Here is a 16,709-nt window from a genome sequence, read left to right as displayed (position 1 = left end):
GGGCTCGAACCGAGAAACTCTGACTTAAAAGTCCGCGACACTAACACATTTTATGTTTTAATAAAGGGAAAGAATATTTTTTATTTTTTTGATAAACGTCTCAATAGGTAGTAGCCGTGACAAAATGTTCAATTAAATCATAAAGAAAGTATTATTTTTAATTTATAAATATATTCAATATTCAAACCCTTATTACGCATAGGGCACTGCATCCCAAATGGTGCATAGGGCACTGCATCATATAAACGCAGTGCTATTTTGATCATTTTATAAATATAGCAACTTCGATTTATAAATATAACCTAAAATAAAAATCAATTTATATTAACAAAATAAGTAGTTGGTACACTAAGATATTTGCAAGTATACAACAATAATACGCATCAAATGGTGCATAGGGCACTGCATTACATTGACGCAGTGATATATTGATAGTTATTTGTATGAAGGCAAGGTGATGTGTTTTGCACTTCAGGTACCAGTCCAGGGTAATGTTAAATTGATATTAAGGCAACAAAAAAAATATATACGGCATTTATCCCGATACGGTCAATCAATATTTTTGTCCTTATTTGAACACCTCAGATATCAAAATATAAATGTGATCTCAGGCCAATTAAATTACATATAATTAGCAATAAATATTCCGATTTATTATGTAGGCGGTTTTACATTTCCAGTCGGGTAGATGAATAGGTCGAGAGTTCACTCTCAATGTCAACCACAGTTAATACCAGTTTACTGCACCTATACCGCTCATATCACTGCAGTTTATTACGAGCCTTTTACCCGAGATTACGTAGCTCTAGGATTATGTAATTAGCGCAGTATAACCACAACTATCTCGCGTAATGTAAAGTGGGGACAAGTAGGAAAATGGTATGGCATGATACATACCGCACAGAGCTCACGGGAGCTATTATTAATAATACATTGTATTGTAATACATTATTTTTCTCAACACAGATGAAGTATATGGAATATGGGCTTATGACCATCATATATTGATATAAGTGATCACTTTACACACTGGTAACATTCACCAATTCTACCCATGATTGACAAACACACTACTTAAATTTTTGAATATATCGCTCACTCCTTTCAAGAACGTCGTAAATCAAAAAACTTGATTTTTCAGAACGTTTTTAAAGTTTAAAAATATAATACATTGTATTAAAAATAAATATCAAGCCACTTATTGACCTTTTTACTGCGCAACAGATCTTTTTAGGTAAAACCTGTAGGCTTTTTCTCCATTTGAAAAATATTTAGTATATTTGAAAAAATAATTAAACAATACATTTTCTTCAAAATGCAAAAACAACACTTTCTGTCCTGTAGCGGGTAAATATTATGTTTTAAAAGGCCGCTCTTTTGCTGGGATATAGTACATTTTCAGGGCATTCCAAAAACATGCACAACTGAAAATTGACCATTTTTGATATATGACATTGTTGAAAGGAGTGAGCGATATGTCTATAGCACAATGGATGGCAAAATGAAATGTCTACGAAATATATATATATATATTTATATATTCATCAGGTATGAAAATGTACAATTATGCGGAATATGGTATTAGAAATTACCATATGTACGGCGGCAGTCTTCACCAACACTATCACGCGTGCAAACGGACGAGGGGGCCGGATGATGTGAGCCCGTGGAAGAATTAGTATTCGGCACACATCGCGGGCACAGAGAAGCGACAGATTTGCATACGTTAAGGCAGTGTGCATTGTGCCGTGTGTGACCGACCCCCCCTCCCCCCTGCCTGTTAGGACATCTACAGACAGAGGAGATTCAGACACTCTTGTTCATCTCATTGTTCAATTTAATACTATTACCATCACGCTGTTTCGCCGCAGGGGTAGGCAGAGAGGATGGAACGCCACACTCCTCTGTCCTCACATACACTCCTCGCTTCCTTCACATCCATACATCTAGGAAGTAACATATGCCCTCGATTATGCAGACTTTTGACACCACAAGATTTTAGGCTCTGATTGATCTGATCGTGCCTTTTTTTTCCGGCCGTCTTCATTCTGTTAATACATTCGCTCCACATGTCCATACCACCTTAAAGAACTCTTCTTAATCTTTTCAATTATCCCTTATTGAATGAATATAAACTATATGAATTTATATTTATACCTGTAGTTGGAAGCATCTGTATTTTGGTGAATTATTTTCACTTTATTACCCACCATTATTATTTGTCCGCCTCCATGGTGTAATGGTATTGGCTACCATACTGGAGGTCCCGGGTTCGATTCCCAGGGGAGGAATCAAACCCGGGACCTCCCATCAATCCTCCTCCCAAAAATCTATCATCTATACACAAGTCGGCTGTCCAAACTCAAAACACAGTAAGGGACATTTTTTTGTAGTACGTTTTTTTGGACTAAGTAGATTATATTCTCAATATTATTAATATTTAAAGCATTTACTTTGTGGTTAGTCATTTTTACTTTTTTATTTTTTATAAAAATGTTAATAATATTAGTAAATAACCACTCACCGAGATTTTTATGTCTACCGGTTTCGAGACGTACCCATCTCTTTGTCAGGACAATTACTATTATAGCAATAATATGCTGTAATAGTGATTGTCCTGACGAAGAGACGGGTACGTCTCTAAACTGGTAGACATAAAAATCTCAGTAAGTGGTTATATACTAATATTATTAACATTTTTGTAAAAAAATAAATAAGTAAGTAGATTCTACTTAGTCCAAAAATGCAAAAAAAACATACTACAAAAAAATGTCCCTTAATGTGTTTTAAGTTTGGACAGCCAAAGTGTACAAAGTGATCTTCTAAGCCAGCCAAATGCCAGGTCATAAGCCCTGGGATGCCCAAACTTTCATCTCCTTTTATATAAAAAATAACAATAGATGTTTCATATAAAGTTGAGACACCTGTAATATTGAAATGTATACATATATATTTCATGATTCCTGTCACTCACAATATGAAGGTGTGTTAATATATGTATATATGCAATGGACTAAGTTAAAACATGGCACAGCAAACAAGTTGATAACGGGGTGTGCACAATATTACTCTGTATTGTATACACAAGCTGATACCGGCAAAAGATAGCAATTTATCCATTTATAATCATGTAAACAGACCAGCGTTAATTGCGCATAAGGGAAAGACGAAAAAAAACATCAGATAGGCCGTTTAATCAAGTTTACTTTTATTAACTGATGGAACGCGATAGGCTGATAAATAAATTCAGTAGATCGGTGACAGTAGGAAAGGACTGATGTTTATAATAATCTTCAGGAGTAATTTTTTTTTATTTCTCCGACTTTACCCACTCCCAATGGTGAATAGGTCACTGCATTGAATTAATTTAATGAATAGTTTAAGTAATTAAGAAATGGACTATTTTTAATTTTTGTATTAATTTTAAATCAAACACAGATTTTTTGAGTCTACTAAGTTGTATTTTATTGACAAAAACACATAAAAAAATTAATATTGTGACAATTGTTTCGCCTTGTTAGGGCATTATCAAACGAATGTTTATAACATTCGTTTGATAATGCCCTAACAAGGCGAAACAATTGTCACAATATATTTTTAGCCTAATCAATAAATAGACTATTTTAAACATACTCTTTATATTTTTACAAATGATTTTTTTATTTTACTGCATTACTACTTAGTGTCGGGTTGTGGTCCCGTGGTTAGTGTCGCGGACTCTTAAGTCATAGTTTCTCGGTTGGAACCCACTCTACCACAATTTGATACCTATTTCTAATAATGAGCCGCTTAGGCTTTCAGAAATAGTATGTAATTGAAAATTTGTGTAAATAATAAAAACACAAATATTTCTCTATCATAAATAAAAATATTTTATATCAGTTACAATGTGCCTCTCCAAAAAAGAGACTAAGCTCTTGTGCTTGGAGAGGGACTTACGCTCAATATTTATTTATTCTTCTTCTAACCCTTATTCGCACCCAATGGTGCATAAAGCACTACATTGTATTAACGGAGTGTTATCTTGATCGTTAGTTACAGGCAGGCAAGGTGATCACTCCTGCGCTTCAGGGTTACATTAAATCAATATTAGAGCGTAAAATTACTAATATTAATTTTCACCACCCCCTGGGATTCGAACCTGGGACTTCCAGTACGGTAGCTAAATACGCTAACCATTACACCACGGAGGCGGGCTGCCATTTATTTAGTACTTAATTAAGGATATAAACCGTCCTAAAATTACTTTATTTTTCTTTTGGACAAAGCTGATTCAACAACTAATCAACTTTTTTAAGATGCCAATTTTCGTGTAATTATTTTATGTCACTATGAATATTGTCGTAATTTGATTGTCTAAACATCAGAAAAAAACAACTAAATACATGATAACTCAAAAAAAAATGCTATCCGCATTTGTTTATAAAATATTGCAGTAGTGAAATAAAAACATGAACCATTTATTACAACCAGTTGGCCTTCATTGTAAATTGACTCGATTTTTGCTATTCATACGTATGGGATCATTTAGTAGGAAGTAAATGGCAAATAACTTATGTAAATACGTAACAGATTAAAGTGTCCTGTCACTGTATGATAAATCAAACATGGCCAAATCCATCTGACGTGAACCTTCAATAAATGCAGAGTTCATTCGAAATGATTACCATATTACAATGCGAAAAATAGCCAAATGAAAAAAATATAAATTAAAGGAGTTGCCACGACTAAATACTTTGTGACAAATTACTCAATCGCGGTTTTTAATTCACGTTTAAAGAATATTATAATTTGAGATATAATTTTGCATTTTTTCTCATTCTTTTGACCGTTATCATCACTGAAAGGTGGATAGGGCACTGCATAATTTGAAGCAATATTAAATTGATTTTTAATAACACAAAGACAAGTTGATCAGTCCCATGCTTTTGTTTTAACAATGATTTTAAAAAAATAAAAAATATTCTGACACTTAGAGAATCGAACCGAGGATATTCAGCACGGTAGCCAAATGTGCTTACCGCTAAACTTCTTCATCTAACCCGTATCTGCATCCAGTGGTGCATAGGGCACTGCATGATATTGACACAGTGTTATCTCGATCGTTACTTACATGAAGGCAAGGTTATAACTCCTGCGCTTCAGGGACCAGTCCAGGGTAATTTTGAATAAATATTGGAGTGTAGAATCACTAATATTTATTTTTACCCCTCCTGGGAATCAAACCCGGGACCCCCAGCAGGGTAGCTAAACACACTAACAAACTAAACTAACTAAGCTAACCATCACACCGCTTCCCCGCAGGGGTAGGCAGAAAGAATCGAACGCCACACCACTCTGTCTTTGCAAACAATCTTCGCCTCTTCTACATTCATGCATCTCCTCATACATACCCAACGATTATTACGACTCCTAACCCGGCCGCTTTCAAGTATTTGACATACCTGATTGTGTCAAGTTTTCCTCGGTCTTCCTCTGCTTCTTTTTCCAACAGTATTCGCCTCATAAATTTGTTTAACCATTCTTTCCTCACTCATACGTTCCACATGTCTAAACCATCTCAACACACGTTTCTTAATTTTATCGATAACAAACTATGAAGGTAATAATTGTAAAACAAAAAAAATCCAAAAAGCTATTTGGATATTGTAGTTACACGAGTCAATTTGACACGAAGCGCTTAACATCAGCCGCCTGTCGCCTTGCACGCGATTATGTTCTTACATCAACACTTCCACTCCCCTATGATGCGGAGGATAGTTATGCAAGACCCAACGCTCATAATCCTTTGGCACACAATGGCTCATGATTTCATGCTTCATTACCATTTCAAGGGGTAGACAACCAGTTTTAATATTTTTAAAATATGTGCATATTAACTAATAATTTTTATTCTGTTTTACTATTGATGTTTCATAAATATTTTTTTTTTCATATTATGTATTGTTTAATATATTTTTTTAACTATTCAACATGCCTCCGTAGTGTAATGGTCAACATGCTCGCCTACCGTTCTGGAGGTCCCGGGTTCGATTCCCAGGGGGGTTTAATAAATATAAGTGATTTTTTCAGTGTAATATTTATTCAATATTACACTGGACTGGTACCTGAAGTGGAGGGCTGATCACCTTTCCTTCATGTGTAATCGATCGAGATAACACTGCGTTTATATGAAGCAGTGCCCTATGCACCATTGGGGTGCGGTAAGGGATTTATTATTATTATTGTTTAATATTTTCAGAATGGGTAGAATTGGTGAATGTTACACGTGTAATGTGATCACTTAACCAAGCCTATGACGGTCATAAGCCCAGTAAATGCCTAGACTTCCATTTTCTTCTTCATCTATCTTGAGATGTCAAAAGTGTAAAAAAAAAGTGGTTTATAGACAGCATTTTTCTTCTAATAAAAAAAATGAACATGTGATGCCATTTAGTATAAAATAATATGTATTTAATATTATAGATTTTGTACAAAAAAACAGATTTGAATAGAATTTAAAAAAATCGACATATTCAATGGATTAATTAAAATTAAGTTTTTTTTTAAAGGGAATTGTATTTAATATTTACCTAGCTTATTATGTACACGGTTTATATTGTAGATCATTAAGTGGATTTTTGTTTCTTCTAACTAAATAAATATGTTTTTATTTAAATCTGTGCTGGAAACAGGAGGGATAATCTAGTGTGGGCCAATCAGAAACTCCTCGGCAAATATAATTAAGCTTGTAGAAAGGTGACATCGGCTGGAATAAGCGTCTTAATATTTACAGTTTAATTGATGACAACATTCTTTTCTATCTCTGATCAAACCCCCCTGTACACCAAGACATTACTGCACAAGTATTAAAAAATATACTTTATTTATTTATTATTGAATTAAATTGAATAGAAAAAAATCAATTCAGTTTTCAAAAGATTGACAACCTCTGCATTAGATCATATATGGAAGAAACAGATTTGAGATTTGAATAGACCCAATATGGGTGTGACCATACAAGTTTACATATGTACATAAATTGAATAGTGTAAATCTTGTTCAATGGATGCAACAGAATATTATGTATCAAATCTTCCAACATTATTACATTAAAACCCTTATCCGCACCCCAATGGTGCATAGGGCACTGTGTCTTATAAACGCAGTGTTATCATGATCGTTTTACACATGAAGGAAAGGTGATCAGCCCTCCGCTTCAGGTGCCAGTCCATGGTTATATTGAATAAATATTACAGTGAAAAAAATACTTATATTTATTTTACCCCCCTTGGGAATCGAACCCGGGACCTCCAAAACGGTAGCCGAGCGTGCTGACCATTACACTACGGAGGCGGAAATTTAAATTATAATTTCATATTCTTATATTTATTATAATAACAGATATGTAAGTAAGTTATGAACTACTTTAGATAATAAATTAAACTTCACGTTTGAAATATTATGTAAATACTCTGAAATACAAACTTAAAAAAATACTATGCGACTTTCTCTGTCCCTTCAAAATAGCTAACATCAATATTTCAATAGTTTCAAGAGTTACAGATATATTTTGTCTGATTATAGCAGACGTTAACATCAACTCTGATAGTGGCACTGCATTGTGCATAAGGCCAATGGTGCATAAGGCACTGTATCAGATTAATGCAATATTAAATTGATTCATGATTGCATGAATTATGATAGGATAATTACTAATCAAATAATGTAATATAAAAAAGTAATGTAGAATGTGCCCCCAATACAGGAAAACCCAGTGAGGGTACAATATTTTTAATTTAAATATTTAAATACATATATGGTGAAAAATAAATAAATTGTACGAAGGCAAGGTATGCGCTACAAGTACCAGTCCACGGTAGTATTAAAGTGATATAAAATAAAATAAAAAATCTCCTATACATTTTTTTCACCCCTCTGGAAATTGAACCAGAGACCTCCAGCATTGCAGCCGAACGCGCCAAACTCTACACTAGGAAGGCAGAGGATAAAAAATTTCATTAGAGCAAAATCTGATTAGTTTGGCTCGAGTACAATGTGTGGAAAGAATAATACAAAGGCTTCACAAAAAAGGTAATATATATTTTTTCTTTTTCTTTTCCCCCTCCCCACCCGCCGTTGAACAACGTTCCGACACATTGATTGATTGAACAGCGCTGGGGTGTGATTCTCCACAGATCCCTTATTGCTGAGCACAAAAACTATTAGCAGTTTGAGACAGAACAGTAATTCTAATTAACGGAAACTGTAATTTGTTTTGCTAGGAACTTGGGAAAAAAATATAGAGTATAGCCTTTAAAGGGGAAGCAATTAGATACAGTCTCTCTTCAATTATCAAAACCCAGTGGGTGTAGGGGGCACTACATTGGAAAGATGCAACATTATCTTCTTCTCAAATTTAAGAGCTAGGTTAAGATGTATTTGCAGTACCCTCGCTTTGTGTCCAAAGCCAGAATTTTAAGATATCCATATAACACGATGCTTGCCGCTTTTAAATGCTCCACATAGCTCCTTCGTGGCCTTCCTCTTCCTCATTTTCTTTCTATTTTGCCTATATCGCTCACTTCTTTCAAGAAAGTCATAATTCAAAAATTATCAATTTTCAGTTGTGCGTGTTTTCAGAATGCCCAGAAAGTGTACTATATCCCAGCAAAAGCAGTATATTTTTAACTGAATATTTACCCGCTACAGGGCAGAAAGTGTTGTTTTTGCATTTTGAAGGAAAGGTAATGTTTAATTATTTTTTTTAATATACTTCATATTTTCCAAATGGAGAAAAAACATTCAGGTTTTACCTAAAAAGAGCTGTAGCAAAGTAAAAAGTTCAATAAGTGGCTTGATATTTATTTTCAATACATTTCATTATATTTTAAAACTTTAAAAACGGTCTCCTGCAAAATCAAGTTTTTTTATGAATGACGTTGAAAGGAGTGAGCGATATGGCCTATTTCAACCTGTCCGGGAGTATGGTCGTATATGTACGACCAATACAAACATGATTTAAGACGTAATTATGTCAAAATTTTTAAGATTTATGTCAAAATTATCAATGTTTCGATAAATCATGTTTACTGGTGTAAATGTTTTTTTTTTATTCAAGAAAATATGTTGCTTATAGCAATGACTATGATATAATTATAAAAAGTAAAAAAAAAAATATGTAAAAAAACTCACTCCTGTACAGGTTAATAATGATAAAATTGTTGTACCATAGGATGTCCTATTGTCTTTTTATTTATTTATTTCATAGATACATAATTTTTTGTTTACTATATGTATTACAGCTCTATATGTATTTTTTATTTCTATTATTATTTGGTTTTTTTTATTATTACATTATACACATTATATACAATAGATACAATAACAATTTACAGTATAAAGGTAATGAGGTAATTTTTTTCATTCACTCTTCTATAACCTTTTCACAAGAATTGTCACAATTTTTTGTTTTTGTTTTTTTTTTTTTAAATAAAATAGCTCAAGATTGATACCTAATAAGGTCAATATGAATATTTAAGCAACCATTTTTACATTATAATGTTACCATGTTCTAGTACTAGAAGCATAAAACGGAATTGCCTTTGAGCAATTCACTATCTAGATAACATTGCATTATTCTAATGCAGGACCAAGCGCCATTGGGTGCAGATACAGGAAATAACATTCAATCTAATTTTATCAATGTCAAGTTGTAGGACAAAAGGATATGCAAAATCTGGGAATGACTATCTCAGCACGGTGATTGGCCAACATTATACAGGACATTGATAAGTGAATGGGATCATCTTTTACGCGAGTTATTTTAAATCTGAATGACTCAGCCACCTCAATGGGGATTGTAACCACGTATCGCGACAATACCGGGAAATCTGAGGCACACACAGGATGCACGGATCGGTTTTTCAAATGCGGCATAAAAATACGCATAGTACAAGACTCAAATTTAGATTTTTAATTTAAGTTTTATTTAGTAAATACCACTATTTCTTAAAATCCATTGTGACACGTGTTTCAATGCATTCTGCATAACTTTTAAACACCGTATGTTAAGCTAATTCTAAATTTTAGATCCTTGGGACGTTGAAGGCTGAAGAGGGGGTAGGAACTGTTTCTTATTTTGACTTAACATACGGTGTTTGAAAATGATGCAGAATGCATCGAAACACGTGTCACAATAGATTTTTAAGAAATAGTGGTATTTACCAAGTAAAACTCAAATTAAAAATGGTTAGATTTTACCACAAAGTGACTGCCGAATAAATTAATGAATTAACTAAAATTTTGGTTTACAAATCTGGGTTTTCTCCACTTTACATTTAACTAACTATCACACCTAGACTAGGCAGAGAGAATGGAACGCACACCACTCTGTCTTTGCAAACATTCATCGCCTCTTCTACATTCGTGCATCTCCTCATACATACCCGCCGATTATTTCGACTCTTAATTCTCCCACTTTACATTTTGATATTTATTTTAACGTTTTGGAGTTATTTTTACATATTGACATCCCAACAAAGATGAAAAATATGGAAGACTGGGTATTTACAGGGCATATGACCTGTCATAGGCTCGTTAAGTGATCACTTTACACACATGCAATATTCACCATTCTAACAATGATTACGCCCCGTTAATACCCAGACTTCCATAAAATATAAAACAAAAAACGGGAATTTGTTTATAAGTTCCAAAATTTGAGTAGTGTGGTTGTCAACTAAGGGTGAATGTTACATGATCACTTAAACCAGCCTTTGACAAGTCGTAATCATCGTAAATACCCAGACATCAATATTATTCTTCATACTTATTGAGATGTCAAAATGTAAGAAAAATATATATATAAAAAGAGGATTCGAATCGAAAAACTAAACCCTTGGCAAGAAAGCATAAACACAAGAATGACATCACTCTGGAGTTGGCGTTTAATGTTTATATTCCGAGATATTGGAAGCACTGTGTCTGCCCGTTTATTGTATACGTCCCGACAAAGTGATATAAAAGTGATATACGTGAAAATCATTGCGCAAGAAATCTGGGTGCATGCAGAAAACGCAGAGGACTAAAATGAAGAATATGAGGTGCGTCATCTGAATGGAGTTAGGGCGAGATAATCGGTAGCCTGCAACATAATTTTCTTTGAACCGAGGCAACACTTTTTTTATTAAAAAAATAGAATTTTTTATTTTTATTATTGTTTATAAAATACTTCAATTTCATACTATTTCTGTGAGCCTAAGAACCTCATTACTAGAAATAGGTATCAAATTGTGGTCAAATAGAGTGGGTTAGAACCGAGAAACTCTGTCTCAAGAGTCCGCAACACTTAACCACGGGACCACAACCCGACACCTGACGTAATTGTTTTTATTTTATTAAAACACTGTTTTTGTAATGAAAATATAAGTTTTTCTTCAAAATAAATATATGGTGTTGAGAAGAAGAGAGTTATTAAAGGTAAGGAGTTAAAAAAAAAAATAGCAATGTATCGTGGGTGTACTGGCAAAAAAGGTTAACTTAAATGGACTACGCCGTTTTCATGAGTTTCAATCTCGAGGGTACTTTACAATTATTCATTAAAACCCTTATCCGCACCCCAATGGTGCATAGGGCACTGCATAATACAAACGCAGTGTTATCTTGATCATTTAACATATGAAGGAAAGGTGATCAGCCCTCCGCTTACTTTACAATAACAAGAATTTTAATATCAATATATAAAAAAAACAATAATAATGACTTGGCATGAGTCTACGAGAAGGAACACCAGGATAAGGGAAATATTGTAATCATACAGAAGAAAGTGACCAAGTGCATTTTTTACAAAAACGTGATTATTGACTATTTGATATCTTAGTAGCTTAATATTGCCCTGGAAAAATCTCAAAGGTTTTTAAACTTGGAAGTATAATATATTGACTAACTGCATTGATTTTTTTTTCAAATTAAACACTTGTAATAAACCACTGAATGAGTTTTTTTTTATTATACACGACTAGTTTCTAAAATTTACAGATGTTTTCATGTAAGTTTTCGAAACTAGTCATGTATAATAAAAATAACATTCATTAAGTGGTTTATTACAAGTGTTTTTTTTTTAATAATCAACATGTAATCCCACAAAGTTGATGCCGAATCAATAAATAATTGATTATTATTATTTTTTAATTTTACAAGAGAAAAATTTGTGTTTTTTATTATTTACACAAATATTTCAATTTCATACTATTTCTGTGAGCCTAAGCGGCTCATTATTAGAAATAGGTATCAAATTGTTGTAGAGTGGGTTCGAACCGAGAAACTCTGACTTAAGAGTCTGCGACACTAACCACGCGACCACAACCCGACACGTAATATAACTGCATTGATGTTTATTTTGTTGCCAAGCAAAAGTGACTTAAACGGCCCTCCTGAACATTTTACGTTTTATTAGTTGGTCACTTTCTCCTGTCTGATTACAATATGCAAGTTTGATGATGTCGCTTGGTGGGGAAGACAACGAAGGAGACAATGTGCATGTGAGGAGAATGAAACCATCCAGACTACCCCACATTGCACTGTACGGCTAACCCCAAAGTAGAAGACTTCCGGGCAGACCACCAAAGAGATGTATCGACAGCTGGGAATCGACATCGCAGGAGGCTAATCCCCTTTAAAAACAGGCCACAAGGCCTACACCAAGCAGAAAAAGAAGAATAATGATAATATATACATATGTAATATATTTGTAACCATTAAGAATTCCAAAATTGAGCATGTTTTATGAACAGTGTCTGTCGATGGTTGCTTCTCATTGGTAGGGATAAGGTGAAAAGAGAATTAATTAGAGTCCAGGTTTAATATTTGTAATTATTATATTGTAAAACCTTTCTACTGTAAATCCTAATGTATAAAATCTAGTAATTTAAAACATACAAAAAATATATTGTATTAACATGTAAGTATTTCGGCACAACACAGGCTATGCCTAAAGAGCCGTAATACATATAAAAATGTTTAAAAAATGTATCTATGTAGGTACCTTAAAAAAAAAAAAAATTATATAGAGGCATTATTGTTTGCAAAGAATTATCTGGAAATCTTGAAGTACTTCAAATAGTTTTGTTGTATTTTATTTTTTATTTTTGCTGTTTTTAAAGAGTCATCAGTATTTCTACATTTGGAATTCAGAGAAATTTTAATTAATAAACTGCTGATTAAAATATATCATATTGAAATTCATACGAAGTGAATTGTGCGAACACAGCAAAGAAGATATGAGTTTCTTCAATGTTGCTGGAAAAAATATGAAACTAGGTATTTATAGAGCTTACGACCTGCCACTGGGAGGTTGAAGTGATCACTTTAGACACTAAATAACTGGTAATAATAAAAATTAAAAAAACCCTTATCCGCACCCAATGGTGCATAGGGCACTGCGTCATTTAAACGCAGTGTTATCTTGGTCGTTTACACATGAAGGAAAGGTGATCAGCCTTCCGCTTCAGGTACCAGTCCAGGGTAATATTGAATAAATATTACAGTGAAAAAATCACTTATATTTATTTTACCCCCCTTGGGAATCGAACCCGGGACCTCCAGAACGGTAGCCGAGCGTGCTGACCATTACACTACGGAGGCGGACAAATAAATTCGGTAATAATAATAAGGATAATAACCTTCAGTGCTATATATTTCCGATAGAACTATCTAGAAGCGCGATCGCGCTCTTCTGTACTAAAACAGTATAAATTAAAAATTAATCAAATTAAATTCAAATAAATTAATGATGGATTTTACTTTTACAAATTTTATATATAACTTTTTACGAATTTCATATATCGCTGGTCAAATGCCAAAGGGCCACAAGGCAAAAAAATAATAATTAAACTCCTTATTCATGATCCAAAAATGGTATCTAAATCGTCAACATTTTCATATTTGAAAGACACCCATGATTCTAGCGTTAGAAATGTCCATTTCTAACGCTAGAATCATGGGTGTCTTTTTTTAAATATGAAAATGTCGACGATTAAGATACTAACTAACTAACTAACTAACTAACTAACTAACCATCACGTCGCTTCCCCGCAGGGTTAGGCAGAGAGAATAGAGCGCCACACCACTCTGTCCTTGCAAACATTCTTCGCCTCTTCCACGTTCATGCATCTCCTCATACATACCCGCCGATTGTAACGACTCCTAACCTGACCACTTTCAAGTATTTGGCATACCTGATCGTGCCATGTTTTTCTCGGTCTTCCTCTGCTTCTTTTCCCGCTAACATTCGCCTCATAAATTTGTTTTACCGTTCTTTCCTCACTCATTCGTTCTACATGTCCAAACCATCTCAACACACCATTCTTAATTTTATTGATAATGCTTATCACAGCTTTGCATTCCTTCCTTATTTCACTATTCGCACATCTATCATACATCGATTAAGATACCATTTTTGGAATAAAGAGTTTAATTTTGTTTTGCGTTGTGGCCCTTTGGCATTAGCAAGCGATATGTATGAGAAAGTTTAGAGTCTGAAATTGATTGGGGTTAGTTGATATGCCGTTGCATATTGATGAATAACACAAACGAAACATGTGCGGCATGTTTTTCTTTGAATTTTAATCGAGTTTCCTCTTTTGTGTGATTGTGTGACAATTATGTGACAATTATGTGACAATTACGATACACTTTACAAGAGAGAAAGAGAGAGATAGATGGAAACAGGTTGGAAACATTCCAAATACGGTATTTTATAAGAGAACTAAGTAGGTACTCAGCACCTAATGAAGATTTATTTTACAACATTTTGAGTTTGTCCAAATACTTGTTCACAAATCTGGATTATTTCCAATTGTAGGAGTTATTTTTCATATTATTTTTTGACATCTCAACATAGATGAAGAATAATGTGGAAGCCTGGGCATTTACGGGGCTTACGACCGTCATAGGCTCCGTCATAAAAATAGACCGAAATTGGATCATATACATAGAACTTCCGAGAATTTGAATAGTGTGGCTGTTAATCATGGGTGGAATTGGTGAATGTTACACGTGTGTAAAGTGATCACTTAAACCAGCCTATGACATTCGTTAGCCCCGTAAATGCCCAGACTTCCATACTCTTCTTCATCTATGTTGAGATGTCAAAAATGTATAATTTCTAAGTGGAGAAACCCAGATTTATGAACAAATATTTGGATAAACTCAAAATGTTGTGATTATTTACTAGCCAATAATTCTCCTCCATTTTCTTTCCTGTATAGCAGTGACGTCCTTCAACCTCAGCTCCTTCACTCACATCATCTGTATTATATCAAATATATTACACTTACAAATTTAAGAATCTGAACTACAAGACGGATACTCCACCCTTCATATGATTGACAATCAAACTAATATGATTTCGATTTCGATGTGATGCGGTGCCCTATGCACCAATGGGTGCGAATGAGAGACAGAAGAATCAAAAGAGAAGTCCCTAATGAATATATTTTTTTTAATTATAAAACTTTTTTTTTTAATTATCTGAAAAAATAATGTAAAGAAAGGGTCATTGTAAAATATGCAAGGGAAATAAAGAGAAAAAAATATTTTATTCGAACCCGGGACCCTTGGCACAGCAGCCAAACGCGCTAACCACTACGCTACTGGGGGTATTTTATTTGTATAATAATTTATTTGAGATATAATACCTACGTATTTATTTATATATTTTTTATTGTCACATAATGTAACAGTTAAAAAAGTTACAAGTATAGTTTAAAAAACATGTTTTTTTCTATTTAATTATTCAATTATATGAGTATTTTTTTCTGTAGAAATAATATGTTCTGTAAAAAAATATCTACGTATAAAAAAATGATTTTATTTTCTCAAAAGAGTTGTTACGAGAAATTGCAATAAAGTTAAAAACATTAAAAGATTATATGAGTTGGAAAATCAATTTACGCATTGGAAATTGTCCAATTTCGAGACGTTCAATATTTCCGCTTAATTTGTGCGCCTCGCTTTCAGTAAAGTGGTAAAATCTTGTGACATTCTGTAGAAAACTGGTCAATCCAGTTGGCCTGTTAAAATATACCTGTGCTACAGTAATTCGACACTACCGAGAAATACAGCAGATGGCTTCGTATTTCTATTTACCCTTAGCCCAGAAAATGGAGTTGCTACCAAGGTAACTCGTTGCTATAGCCTAAAACACGAGTAAAAAACACCAGCAGAATGCATAAACCCGGTAAATTGATCAATAATACGAGCACACATCGAAATGGACAGCTGCTTTGGTATACCTATATACATACAAGGGTGACACATTTCTAAACGATTTTACCCTTTTCTAAGAAAGTTATTACGCATAACACGAAAGATTCATTTTTCTTTACCCCGTTCGCGAAATAATTAGCTTTTCTGTTTACCAAGGGCGTCCGCCGCTGATACGTAATCGGGGGAGCAGAAAAGGTCGAGAATACGAACAGAAACAAATTGACTTACCTTCATTGTCCGTTTCGGAGAAACTGATGCTCGAGGCAGCGCCGACAGCGAAGCAAAGGAACCCCACAAATAATACTCTCACAATCATCGTGTCCTCTTGGTTTTTTGGAAACTATTGAAGAACAAATACGATTATAATTCACTTGACATAATCCGACACACACAACACACGGGCGGCACACGGAGAAGCTTCGCAAATGGCGGATGGATTTTCATCGATTGTATACATTCAT

General features: G+C 33.8%; 1 protein-coding gene across 2 annotated transcripts in view; it reads right to left on the bottom strand.

Moving 5' to 3' along the window:
• Positions 1 to 16,709, bottom strand: part of Cals (calsyntenin 1) — a 51,341-nt gene extending 34,632 nt beyond the window's left edge. For both annotated transcript variants that reach the window (XM_088260272.1, XM_088260273.1), the window contains exon 1: positions 16,477 to 16,709. In XM_088260272.1, coding sequence (XP_088116398.1) covers positions 16,477 to 16,564 — 88 coding nt within the window. In that variant the 5' untranslated portion in view covers positions 16,565 to 16,709. The remainder of the gene's footprint in view (positions 1 to 16,476) is intronic.

The sequence above is a fragment of the Brachycentrus maculatus genome, unplaced genomic scaffold (assembly GCF_059751285.1).
Source record: "Brachycentrus maculatus isolate JH-2025_06_01 unplaced genomic scaffold, ASM5975128v1 h1tg000131l, whole genome shotgun sequence".
Classification (NCBI taxonomy): Eukaryota; Metazoa; Arthropoda; class Insecta; order Trichoptera; family Brachycentridae; genus Brachycentrus; species Brachycentrus maculatus.
This window is presented reverse-complemented; position numbering and strand designations above follow the sequence as displayed.